At 36.8% G+C, this 14341-nt stretch overlaps 1 protein-coding gene across 1 annotated transcript; it reads right to left on the reverse strand.

The window, feature by feature from the left end:
* Positions 1–4369: 4369 nt before the first annotated feature.
* LOC148847416 (iron-sulfur assembly protein IscA-like 1, mitochondrial) lies at positions 4370–8274 on the reverse strand. Its single transcript, XM_088952188.1, has 3 exons — positions 7961–8274; positions 5223–5340; positions 4370–4784 (listed from the first exon to the last, which is right to left on the reverse strand). Exons 1-3 carry the CDS (start codon positions 8145–8147, stop codon positions 4679–4681), a joined length of 411 nt encoding a protein of 136 aa, XP_088808314.1. The 5' UTR covers positions 8148–8274; the 3' UTR covers positions 4370–4678.
* Positions 8275–14341: the final 6067 nt, after the last annotated feature.

Below are 14341 nucleotides of genomic sequence, written 5' to 3' on the forward strand. Positions count from 1 at the left end.
TCTCATATCCTTTTATGGAGAAGTACGGACAGGTCCGATGCAGATTTCTGATTTCCACTGCAGAGCTATAAACATTCAAAAGTCAAAAACTCATACTTTATGCACCCATACCTACCATTAATTGGCACCAATTCCGAAATGGCACCAACCCCAAATGTACTTTGAGCCTACTAATTCTGACCCTGGGATGAATCTTCATTCTCCCTATCTTTTTATTATATTGTTTGTAAATGGTTAATAAATTTTAAGAAGATCATTCATTCACCTAGAGTAAAGTTTGGGGTGTAAAAAAAAATTATAGGCCTGGAAGGCCAACTTGGGTTGATATGTGATCACCCCCTAGACACAACCTTCCACGGTAAGAGGGCTGTCCAACTTTAGGACTGCAAACGGCATCTAATTGTCTAAATTTGAATTTGAATTTAACCCCACCCATAGCCCAAATTTGATCAAATATGGATCCACCCTGCTCAATCTGATTCTCATATAATCTAATTTGGTTCAATGTATATTTTTAAAATTTATACTATGGCAGTAAAGTTGGTTTGAATGTTGTGCTTTTATTAAAGGGTAAATTATAGATTATAGATTAATACCTTGTACTTTGTGGGTAGTAGCAAATACCACCCTGAATTTTCAGATTCCAACAAAGATCCCTCTATTAGTGTTCCATCAATTAACTTCAAAAAAGATTTTCATGACTTTTAAACTTTTATAAATTCCCATTCTACCCATTTTCTAATGATTTTTAACTTTTTTTTAATTCCCATTTGTTACTAGTTTAATTGATAATAATTGCATGTTGTGTTTGTTTCAATTCCTGATTTCCATAGAAGTTTGTTCGTTTTATGTTACAATATCCATTTTATACAAGTTTATTGAGTGGGGTATTTGGGAAAATTAACTTATTCCATCACCCAACTTAGCGGAGAGGGGGTATTTTTTGGAATCTACAAGTTTAGGAGGTCTTTGTGAGAAATGAAAGTTAAAGTGGTAATTGTCACTACCCCTAAAGTACAGGGTAGTAATCTGTCATTTACCCTCTATTAAATTGTAATACAAACATAGGGGATATTTCCTATATTTCTTGATATAGGAAATCTGAGGATTTTTAGTTAATTTCTTTATACTATATAATCCAATTTATAAAATCCAATTTGAATTCAAGTATAATAAATTAATTAAATGCAGATTCACCTATATCCAATTCATTCTGATCCATTTAAAGCTCTATCCAGCATAGTGGCGTGAACGAGTTAGGTTGGACCAAGGTCAGGGAATATCTGGTCTGACTTGATAAATAAATGTTTAGAACCTGTTCTGAACAAGATCCTCTAGGGTTTGTAATAAGAGACCTAGAAACTAACCCAAATTTGATCAGGTTTATCAGTTTCAATAAGGCTACAGGATTCCCTGCAAGCAAAAACTGTATACACTTTGTAAGCATGGAAATTCAGTCGCAAATTGGGAATATCTCTTCATGAATTTTACAGATATTCCTAATGTGGAGCTAGATGCTATGTGTGCAGAATTTTTATTTGGGCTCCTGAATAAAACCCAATTAATTGACAGCTATACTTTTAACATGTTTTTTAAATGTATACATTTGAGCATCACAATATCATAATACTATAAGTCTATAACTATATCATCAGAAATATAGGTTTGATAGGGGATGTCTCTGTACTAGCAAAATACATATACATAATTATAAACACAGTTGTAATATATTACCGATTTTGCATATTAATTGGTTCGGATCTACCGAAATTGATCCGACCCAATTATAATCTAGGACATTAATGCAGATATGGACCCTATGTAATTGGGCGGGGTTGGTTCGGTTCTCTCAGATCTGCCCAACCCCTTGACAGCCCGAATCCGACATCTTCACTACTACAAATAGTCGCAGTGTCGCACCCACCTTGTCATAGTGTGGAGTCGGATGCCACCTGCCAATTGCATTACCTGAACCCGAATGATCAGCCCAGAAAAGATTTTGGGCTAGAAAGTGATCCAACTTTAATTAAATGGGTAAATGGGTTATGTATCACAACCCGAAGGACCCGACCCAAATTCGATGTATATTTTAATTGTTTGTATCTGCTGGAGCTGGAAGTATATGTATGTGAAAAGAGCAAAAAGAGAGAAGTTGCTGGGTTATATATGTAATTATGTATGTATGTGAAATTTGTCAGTAACATTGGAATCCCAATTTTTTATTGGGCGAGTTGGTTAGGCCAGGGAAATCATTAAAGCTATCTTTGGTTTTTAGGGAAAGGAAAGAACACCTATTCAAGGTTCGTAAGGAAAAGGAATGAACACCTATATAAGGTTTGTAAAGATTTTCTTACCTTTTCCTACTTTTTCCTTCAAACCAAACATACCGTAAGAGTCCATTTGGCTCACGAGAATAGAGGTTGGGCGGAATGGGATTCCAATGGAATGGCATTCCCCCATCATTTAGGGTATGTTAGGTTTGTCTCTTTTTTTTTTTTTTGCTAGTTGGAATGAGATTTCTGTTGCCAAGGGGTAGACTGTAATGGCCATTCCTAAGGTTATGTTTGGTTTGAAGGAAAATGCATGGGAAGGTTCCCTTCCTTTCCAATTCCAATCATAGGCCAAACGGACCCTAAAAACACCATTGTTCAGATTCAACTTGATTGTTTGAATCATGGTTTTAAAAACCAGACCGGAACAGAACCATTTTGGACATTGGTTCCTGGGTCAAACCATCCAATTTCCTGGTCCAGTGCCAGGTCAGATGGTTTTTGGGTCTAAAATCAGAACCCAATCCATAACCGACTCACGGGCAACCAGTCCAACCATCCAGTTCGGTCCGATTTTCAAAACTATGGTTCTAAAAATGAATTATGCACAGCCATTCTTTTAAAATGTATGGAAGATTAACTACATAGTTGAATTGTGAGTCGTCACTAAATCCATAATCTATAGAGATGGGAATGAAGTTGAGAAGTCCACTGACCTGATTTCTAATCCACTTATTTCAGATTGGGATGATCCGTTTCTATAATCAGATTGTATTGGGATCTTAGAATCCACATTTGTTTAATGATTGGGTTGAATGTGAATCTAACCCATTAATATTTTGTATTTATATAAATTTGTACATAAATTAAAAAATAATTGACTTTTTGCGGACAATAAAACGGTATACTTTCACATCCAATTGGAATTCAGATCAAACTCAAATTTAAATTTTCAATAATCAGATTGGATCTTATTTGAATGCCTAACTCGGATCTAAATCCAACCCAATTACAGACCTATGTATTGCTGATGTTCTAGAATCCATGGGTAGTAATGGCAGGATTTTGCCAAGAGAGTTTTTAGTCAGCAACATAAATGGCTCCCTCATCCCCTGTTGAAGCATCTTCAAAGCAGCTCAACCAAAGCTTAAGTGCATGTTTGGGAGGGATGAAGTGCAGCAACTTCTGGCTGAGGCTTTCCAAGGTGGGCTCCACATGGACAACTTGGTAAAGTATTCAGAGAGCCCAAATCGGCTGTCAATTAGTCATTTGAAGGGCTGTCTGCTTCAGCTTCTTTGAATAGCTCATCTGAAGAAGCAGCCAGCTTAGCTGAATCTTCATCTCAGCCCTCCCAAACAGAGATTTAAAATAGTCACGGACAGACGAGACAGTCTAGAATCCAAATTAAATTTCTTCCTTCTTTTGGCCTTGCCAACTAGTTAGTCGGTCCTTTTTCATGATTCCAGCCCAAAAGGTCCCCTTTCACACCAAAGTTCTTTTTCCCTTTTTCCTTTCTCTTTGGCCGCAGTTGGGATGCATGTTAGACAGAATAACGTCCAACTCACGAAAGAGCCAATCAACCATTGACACACGAAAACTTGCTACTACAAATATTGGCACATTCGGATGAATTTTGTGGTTATAAGAATCACACACACAACACACACATAAAACTCATTCTAAGTGATTCTATAAAGCTAAAAAATTAGTTTCAAAAAGGAATCATTTTGGCTCAAAGTAATTCTTTTAAAAGTGATTTTTTGAAAGTAGAATTTTGACCAAAGCAGCCGAAGATGTTGAAACGTCACCTTATCACTGAAGAAAAAGAAGCCATGGATTCAGAACTGCTGAACCAAGAAGATCCCATCTTAAATATCTTTTCTAAACATTGCTGCTTAATCTGGATTTCTGTACATGTCACGGAAATGAAGAAAGAAATGAAGTAGAAAATAGAATCATCACCATCATTTGCACTATTCAAACTGCTCCATCTAGGATGGTATCAACGAGGCATGCATGATGAAAGAAGATAATGTAGAAGGATAACACAAAAAGAAATTGCCATGCAACATCAATAACAAACAGAGAAGCTAGAAGAGTTCTCACAAACAATATCCTCATTCTTCCCATTTACACTACTGCTTTGTTTCTGTAAAAAATACAGCAAGAATGTTATAAGTGTACACTCATTATGGAAAATATAATTATTTATGAGATGGGGTTAGCAACAGTATATACGAAGAATGTGGCTCCAAATCCAATGTTAGCAACTACAAAGACTAACTTGGCAAGCCTCAGCAGTGCTTATAAAGGGAGTTTGGAAGGTTACTGTTAGAATCCAGATTGTCCAAAGGGATTTGATTATTTTGGAATCTTGTTTTTTAGTTTCATCAATAATGCTACAATTCTTAACTACCACTAGTTTCCGTAGCTCCAGCACTGCTTGTTGTCATAAAGGACTCCCCACAACCACATTGTCCTTTGGAGTTTGGATTGATAAATATAAATTCAGACCTGGAAATTGGAAACACTGCATGAATCAAGGAAATGGAAGAGGAAAATTGGGAAAGCAACAATTAAAAAACACCATATAACAGAGAACAAAAAGAAATTACATAATTAAATGCATAAATGTATTTTCCTAGGAAACAATTCAACAATTCAGACCATCCAATCATAGTCACCCTTGGATATGCATGCAATAGTTCAAGGTTTGGATAATTTAATTTGTCTGAGTTTTGTGCCATGGTCAGTTCAAGGAGTGTCCAGACTTTATAGTTCTCCAATATTAATAAACATCACCATTGACAGCTTACTTGAACCACTGAATAGCCTCCTTGGTATCTATGTCTAAACCATTCAAAACGAAAAACAAAAAACTATGCATGCACGCATTTAAGTACAAGCAGAAAGGTAAAAGTAGGTGGCAATCATTTGAAAGTTGCAGCTTACCTGAGGTTGTCATCTAGAAAATCCATATTTGTACCTATTACATGCATGAGTGCCTTTGGATCGATCAGTATCTTAACACCCTTGTCCTCAATCAACTCATCAAATTTGCCCTTCTCATCTGCATATTTGAAGGCAATGGGACAACAATTTCCATCACAGGCCGTGTATTAGATTTCCCTTTCAACCATGAAAATGTAGACTAAAAGAAATATTGAGACTACAATTCCAAAAATTATTTGATTGAAGGAGCAGCAATTAGATTGTCTACAATTCTCTGTTCTTGTTAAATATAATTTCTACAGAAACTGTATTTGGTGTCATATCTGTCTAATTCCATTTTTGTTCCTTGACAGAAAGGATGGTGCTTTCCCTTTTTTACCTTAACTGCTAATATTTTAAGTAATAATGAGTCATTGTGTTGCAATTGAGCAGTTCGAAAATTCTGAATTGAATTTGTGCATAGTGATAGCTACATGAAATTGCTTCTTGGCTAAATTATTGAATTCTTCACTTTTTCTAGATTAGTCTGAATTGTATGCCAGGAATGCTCCTAAATGTTCACTGCAATACATTATGTAGTCATGTAAATATGTGGGTTTATTTCAATGCAAACCTAGAGCATAATGTTAGTATTTCTAGGATACACCAAAATTCTATGGACTACAGTCATAAGGTTCATTTAGAAACACGGTTGAAGAACTAGAGTTATCTCAAAAATTATATTTAAGGCTACTCACTGCCTGGGCAACTACAAGTCATGGTCCGACCTGATTCATAAGCTTGTCTACCACATCAAAGAGAGGGAACCCTGTGCAAGTAATGTAAGATCTATTACTAGCCAAGAAGAGTGAACCCCAGCCCCCAGCCAAGTGACTGCATAACTCCATACCTACGCATCCAATCCACTCTTGAATTCCAATCTGACCATAATTCATACCTTTAGCTCTAATTCTTTTCCCTTTTAAGGCCATACCTTTAGCTCTAGTTCTATGGATACTTTCGGAAAATTCCTTAGGCTATGTTTGGTTTGAAGGAAAAGGTTGTAAAGGTTTCCCTACCTTTCCCTTCCTTTCCCTACTTTTTCCTTCAAACCAAACACAGCTAAGGCATGAATCTTCTCAGTCATACTTAATAGATAAGACAACTATACTGCAGATATCCAAATAAGAAGTATAAAAAACCCAGACTTGAAAAAACTGAGCTTTAACTGAGAATCTGGGTAAGATACTTCTCTGTGAAGGCAATGAAGAAGACCCTTCTTAAGCAGATTGCAGGAGCAACATCAACAACAGGCATTAGGTCTTTCCTGTTTTACACTTTATTGCTTCTTTAAGAAATATGAAGACAACTCAACATTACTTTTGAAATAACCGCATCAATTAGATTGAATGGATTTGTTCAATATACTTAAGTGATCTCTGCCTTAATCCCAATTATTTGAGGTTGGCTACTAGAATCGTATCCTGATGTTGTGCTCTATTAAGAACCATGTTTACTGTCGAATTGTAAGCCATTAAATCATTTTTTTCCACTTCAGTTTTTTCTATGTTCAAAAATAGTTTCTAAGCACGAAGATCATGCATATCTCATATCAAAGCTGTATAACCGTCTTGAACTATATAGAACTGTTCAGTTATTCCTATTATGCTTCTTGAAAAATGTTTTTAGATTCAATCTAAAAATGGATTCCACCTACATATCTGACTTTATTATGCCCATGGTCCAATAAGTCAGTCATACATCATTAATTCATCATTCATGCATACTTTAAAAACTAATCTAAGGGAAAGATCAAGTAGGTATATTATGATTTGAAGGTGTATGTATACATGTCTATATACTGTGTAATAGCTCTAATAGATAGATACAAATTTTATATCTATCTACCTATTGATTATCCATAAAAAGAGGAAACTTAAGATCTCAAGGCTTAGTCTCTACGTCAGCTAATATTGATTGTACTAGCTTTAATGTACAAAGTAGATATTTAGCTCAAAATGGTGGAGCACCAATTTAACCAAGCACCACCTCCACCCAATCCTCCCAATGGTCCTAGCCCCTTGGTCAAAACTCTGTAACTGTGTTAAGCAAGAGAAACCAAACAAGTGACACTCATTGAAGCTCAATACTTTGTTTCCTAGAAAGACCCACCAATCATATATTCAATTCATCATCCTTACTAGAAACTAGAAATTAACAAATAGCGCATGAGCTCCTCTTATAGATATTGTATTGGATTTAACGTGTAATAGAAGTTGAAACCCAGGAAACGAATGGAATGAATAAGGCAAAACAAAATGGCCGCACGATTATCTAGAAGGAGACTCAAGTAGACACCCACCCACCCATATACACACAAACAAAGAGCAAAAAAAAAAAAAATTACAGCAGAGACGATAGCTCAATTGTTCCTCGATTCCCAATTGTTTTCCCTAACCACAGTTGAGCACAATCAAGCTCATTTTAAGCATACCCCACGGATTTTCCCATGGTAAAGTCAGTAAAGTAATGAAACATGAAAATTTTCCTTTTCCATTTTATGAATCTATACATCGGAAACCCCATGAATTAAAAGAAAAATCAATCAAAATCCTAGGTGTCTCTTTTTCTGCTTTCTACCTATCAAGCAATGCGTCCTTTTTCCATCAACCATATCTTATAAAGACTAATTTTCGTCGAAATTTAGACCACCCAATTGTCAAATTAACACATATAAACGAAACTAAAGAAGTTAGGACCTGCGTAATTGAGGGTATAAGATAAACCGTTGCAACCACGATCCTTGACACCAAGCCTCAGAAACTGGCGCTGCCGTTTCTCCAACAGATGGTGTATTCTAGCAGCTGCAGCCTCCGTCAGCGTAAGAGCTTGTCGTCGCACGGCCGGACCAACCTTCTCCGCTGCGGCCGCGAGGAAGGAAGCCATCTCTCTCTCGCAAATGCCTTTTGGCCTGAACTCTGAAGCAAGCCTGCGCAACAGAGCCACGTACTTCGAACTAGACGAACATGAAATTGCAGCGAAAGCTGTAACTTCCAATCACGTGGCTCCAAAAAGCATCAAGGGTTATTTGGACCAATGTTTTAAAAGCCGACCCGGAGGCCAAACCGTTGAGCCTCCGGGTCGCGGGTCATTGGTTCCACCGGCCGGGTCGAACGGTTCAGATCATATATATATATGTTATATGTATTTTTATATTTTATTTATATTTTTTAACTCTTTTTTTATTTTTATTTATAAAAATATTAAAAATTGTAATTTGAAGCAAAAAAATGAGTTTTTTGTGAAAATAGTTGGGCAAGGCGCCTATGGCTCCTTGGGATGCATAGATCTCGAAAAGTTACCCAAATAAAAAAAAAACACCCTAATTAGACATCGGAGTGCAAAGTTATGGCCTTAGAAAGTTTGCATGCATTGCAACCCGCAACCCGTTGACTAGGTTGAATGGGTCAACGGTTGAACCAAATGGGTCAAATGGTTCTTGATCAAGTCAATGGTTTTTGACCGTCTAACGGGTCTTAACTGAACTGGACCCAAAATCTTGGCCGGTTGACAGTTTGAATGGTTTGACCGGCCAGGTCAACGACGGGTTGAAAACTTTGGTTTGGACTTTTGATTGCCCAAACCACAATTAAAAGTTGAAACCGAAGCTACTACGATAATTAGGTGTTTGGCATCGGTGCTGGGCATGTGGAGTTATAAGTACCATTTCTAAGAAAAATTATGCTTATTTTTTGTATGTGTTTGGTATAGCTTATGTTTATTAAATAAACATTCGTACTTGATTTGTCTTCAAAACCGAGAAAAGTACTTGATAAATCGTTTATGGATAACTAGGCACCACATCATCAGAATAGTGAATAAATGCTAGCTATTGGGGGGAGCGTTAAAATGAATCTTCCCCCAACGGTTGGTGTGCACATAAATCAAAATCCACCTTTGTGAATATCAATGCATACTGATGAATATAATGGGAAAATGTTGATTTGCGATGACATGGCGTCGTTTTGGTAAATGCCCACGAAACAAAACACACACTTTGTTTGGAACCAGTGTTGCCTCATAAGCTGTTTTTCTGAGAAAATAGCACTGGTTTTGATTGGTACTAGTGCTGGCAGTAACGTTTTCAACATGGTCTATATTATCCAACATCCAAGATGATGCCACATCATTGCACCATTGGCAACAACGCATCGTTTTCTTAGAAGACATTGAATTTGGCGTTGATCCATACCACACTTTCCCAATTTCTAGGGCATGGTATGGAGTAACGTTTTTTCTAGAAAAATGGTACTAAACAAAAGGGCGTTGTTTGAAGCACTGATTTCTATGATGTGGCACCTACATGGCACCATTTTTTCAAAAAACGACATCGATGCCAAACACCCACTAAAATACAAGGTTATGTTTGGACAAAAAACTGAGAAAATGAATAAGGAAACCTCTTGATGCAAATCAAGGTTTTAAAAACCAACCCAGAAACGGAACCTGGCCACCTGTTTTTGGGTCAGCGATTTGACCATTCGAGTCAAACGATTCGATCGGTTTAAATATTGTAATTGGTGATATGTCATCTTACCCATTAGATTGGAATATTATGGTAAGATGCATATAAATAGAAGAGAAAAAAGGGTTGGACTGGTTGAGAATGAGAGAGATGTGAGAAGTTGCCGATGGCTGAGAGAGTTTAGAAGAGAGAGAAGAAGAAGGAAGAGGTTTGACCATTGAACTGTTTGACCCGAAGAACGATGGCAATGACGAACTACAACGGCGGCGATGAAAGTAGATATGAGATTTCTCTATCTCAAATCTCTCTCTCTCTCTCTCTGATCTGTCATCTAGACTCTAGCCTACTCTCCGAGATCTCTCAGATCTCTCTCATTGTCTCACACATCCAGTAGATCTCATATCTGAGATCTCCCTCTCTCCCTCTCTCTCTCTCTCTCTCTCTCTCTAATCTGTCATCTAGACTCTAGCCTACTCTCCGAGATCTCTCAGATCTCTCTCATTGTCTCACACATCCAGTAGATCTCATATCTGAGATCTCCCTCTCTCCCTCTCTCTCTCTCTCTCTCTCTCTCTCTCTCTCTCTATCTATCTATCTATCTATCTATCTCTCTTCAGTAGATCTCAGATTTGAGATATTTCTCTTTTCATTTGTCCTCTTACTTAATAAAATGCAAACCGTTCTTCGGGTCGAACAGTTCAATGGTCAAACCTAGAGATGTTCATGGGCCGGGTTGGGCCGAGCTTTTACTCTTCATTAATGGAAATATGTTAGGCCCGAGCCCGAGCCCGACCCTGATAAAAAGCCCGAAGCCCGACCTAATAAAAAAAATTAGAAATTTTCCCTATTCAATAATCAATATAAATTAGAATTTATTTACATTAAAAAAGAATATAAATTCAAAATTTATTTACATTAAAAAAATATATAAAGAAGGGAAAAAGGATGTGGAGAAGAAGGGTTCGACTGGAAAAATAAGGGAAAGAGGTGAAAAAAAGAGGGGTATTCGACTAGGGTTTTTAGGTTTAATTATAGGTCGGGTCGGGCTGGGCTATTTTGGCAAATCTCGAGCCCGGCTCGAATTTATTGCGAGCTGGTCTTTTAGGCCCGAGGTTAAGCTCATGGGCCCATATACCTGTTCCGTCCGGGGCTGGGCCGGGCTGGCCCGTCGGGCCACTCGACCCATGAACAGGTCTAGTCAAACCGTTTGGGTCAACGGTTTGTTGACTAATTCAATGGTTTTTTACCAAAGACTGGGTTTGGGGTAAAACAGAACCAGTCGCCTGAACAGTTTCCAGTCTGAATCGTCCGACCATCCGGGTCAACGACGGTTTGAAAACATTTATGCAAATAACTAGGAAAAAAACCTTAGCACCTTGTAATTAGTTAAAGCTAAGAATTATATTGAGCAATAAAAAACAATGAATGACGCAAGAATGTGAATGAGGGATAAGTGTAAAAATTAAAAACGATAGGATTAATAATGAAATTATTCATAGAACCTAGGAGTATGTCCAATTGATGATAAAATGAAAGAGAGTAGACTAAGATGGTTTAGACATGTGCATAGAAGGCCACCAACCATGCTGGTTAAAAAAATGATTTATTACACATTAAAAGGGCTAAAAGAGCTTAGGGTAGATAAAAAATATATGTGGACAAAAGTAATAAAAATGACTTAAGCACTAATAATTAAACAGTGGATATCATTGTAAATAGAATGGATTGACAAAACAAGGGTCATACATGGGATTCATATAGTTGGGATATGACATGGATGATAATGAATTTTGAATTTTCTTTTCCAACCCCTTAATTATTATAAAATAAAAGTAAAATAAAAAAAAGCATCGGTCATGTTGTACATGTCAATACCCAATTTTAAATATCAGACGTATCGATATTTTAATCGTTAAAGCATATCTAACCAAAACCAAGAATTTTATAATGTTGAGGAGGAATCTTGCAAACATAAGACCTTGGTTAAAAAAACCTCCATTAATTAGGAAGGTAGACAAGATCCTATTATGGATTAACTAACGGATAACTGATGAGACAATGAATCTCATATATCAATAGAATCAAGGTTAACTTTGAAGCATCATTCAATCAATAGGAAGAAGCCACTATGGTTGCAACGCATTGCTAGAAACCGTCTTAGCTAGCATGTCAAGAACATTAAGATGAGGGTTAGAATCATTTGCATCATCAATTTGGCAACTTGGCTCAGTAATGACAACTAATGGTGGATTCGAGTAAAGTTGAGTCAAATATCTGGCTATTCGAACTTGACTCACTGATAGACTATTAGGTTCGAGCTCAATTTGAGCAAGAGACTTGAGCTCAAATTTGGCTCGAGCCAAAAGTTTGGAAATTCGAGCTCGACGGTAAATCAAATGCTTTATAAAAATAAAAAATATACATATAAAAGTTATTTTTTATTTGACATATAAAAATTAAGAATTACAAAAAAATAATTATTATATATATATATATATATACACACACACACACACACATAGATATGTATGTATGTATGTAATAGATCAATTAACAAATGAAACTATATACTATGCTCAAATTCGGCTTGAAGTTTGGTTCAAACCGAGCCGAGCTGAACGGCTAATGAAAAACTTGGCTCATAACCACCCCTAACGACAATAAACAACTGGTCATGCATAGAGGGTGATGCTAAGTTCATTATAGATTAGATTGTGTATAGAGAAGGTCAAGCCTCCATGGTCAATCTTTTTTTTTATATCTTCTGAAGGGCTACACAACAGAGGTAGTCCATCCCCCAACCTAGGTGTAGGTGGGATTCAGTTCCAAGTCTCCACTACGATCAATAGGAGACCTTACCAACCATCTGGTTGGCACCTTGCAGCCTCCATGGCCAATCTAGTGTAAAAGAAAGGCATATAGGTAGGCATCAGGATGGTTTACCTCCAAATGAAATGTTTATTTCCGCTTCTTCCACGCCAAATACCCTAATGATGAACACATAACAAGCATTTGACTTGATTATGTATCTGTCAATGGAATGCTTGATTATGATTGTGTTTGGTACCGTTTCCGTTTCTACTTGAAAGAGAGACGTATTGTTACATCACATGTGAGACTTATTACAGCTATTAGATTTCAATCCCCCAGAGCAAGAAACACCGATTTAATGTTTCTAGAAGCAGTTTCTCACATGCAATTTTAAGGGTATCTATTTCAACCATAATTAGCCTCAAATAATAATTGTATGTTATTGATCAATCCAAAACATTTCATATAGAAATAGAAAGAACAATGACATCAAACACAACCTATTGTATAATACTGTTTTTCTTTTAATTTTTCTGTAATGACATTTGAAGGTTAGGAAAGGCAAGAGATAGAGACCCCCAACCTCTCTAAAAGGTGTTTCAATGGATTCAAAAATCGATACATTTTGTATGATACCGATCCGATGGTACTTTGCAACTTGCAATATTATGAACTTTGCTTGGATACTCGAAGAAGCAAATTGAAGTCCCAAATGGAATTCATGCACATTTATAGGAAAGTTGGGTCATCTCACAAGGGAAACCCAGCGCCAGTTGCTGGAAGAAATGAACCATTGAAGAAATTGAAACTACCTTTATAAATCACGTCCATAGAAATAAATTTGGCTGTACAGGAGGCGATTTGCAAGAGAGCACCACTTGATCAACTGGATCCAACGGCTTTTGGATTGCTTACAAGACCTCGCCCCCGGAATGCATGTCAACGAACGTATTAGGTGCATTGTTCGTTCAGTTTGAAAAGAATATAAATACAAATATGTATAGTGAGAATGTATACAAAATACAAGGCTTTACACTTTATATAGCTCTAATTCGAAAAGAATCTGGTGAATCTCTGTGTTTTAGGTTTAAGTTGCAAATAATCATTCCTCTAATCCCAACTAGGCACCATTGTTCATTGTATACCGCCATGTATATAATGGGACCCATCATGAGATGTGTGATATCAGATCATGTTGATAGGGTGTTGAAATATATTTCTTTGGCCGGTGATCTGGATTCATAGAATATAATGTTCACAAAATCACAGTGCTCCTACAGCTGCTTTTGTAATTCCTTATGCTGTGTTTGGTTGTAGTACAAATAAATTTGCACTAATGCAAAACTATAAAAGTGCAAATGATTAGAGTATAAATTCTGATCTATTTTTGTTTCAATTTTTACCTTACTCTGTTTGATTGCAGTACAAATGAAGTAAAATAAGACCTAAAGCAGAATAAGTTTAAACCCAAAATAAATTCAAACTAGAATCTGCATTCCCATGCATTTGCATAAATGTAAATAACATTGCACTGCAAACACAGCAAGTTAAAGTGACCAATTTTTTTCAGCAAAACAAAAGGCAGAAAATCCATTTCTACGAGTTTTTCTGACAATCTTCGGCATTTTCATTGCTCATATTCTGCAACACCTGGGTGACCAGGGTCCAAATCTTGGAAACCGCCTCTGTGTATATGCAGAGATGAACACCGCTTCTGTATATGCAGAGATAAGGCTCTGTCACGCATTGGTCGGAGACTCTCGTGCACTGGGTTGCCCTTTCACAAGATTTCGTTTCTGTTAAA

The sequence above is a fragment of the Nelumbo lutea genome, chromosome 6 (genome assembly GCF_056320005.1).
Source record: "Nelumbo lutea isolate HS-2025 chromosome 6, American lotus-T2T, whole genome shotgun sequence".
NCBI lineage: Eukaryota > Viridiplantae > Streptophyta > Magnoliopsida > Proteales > Nelumbonaceae > Nelumbo > Nelumbo lutea.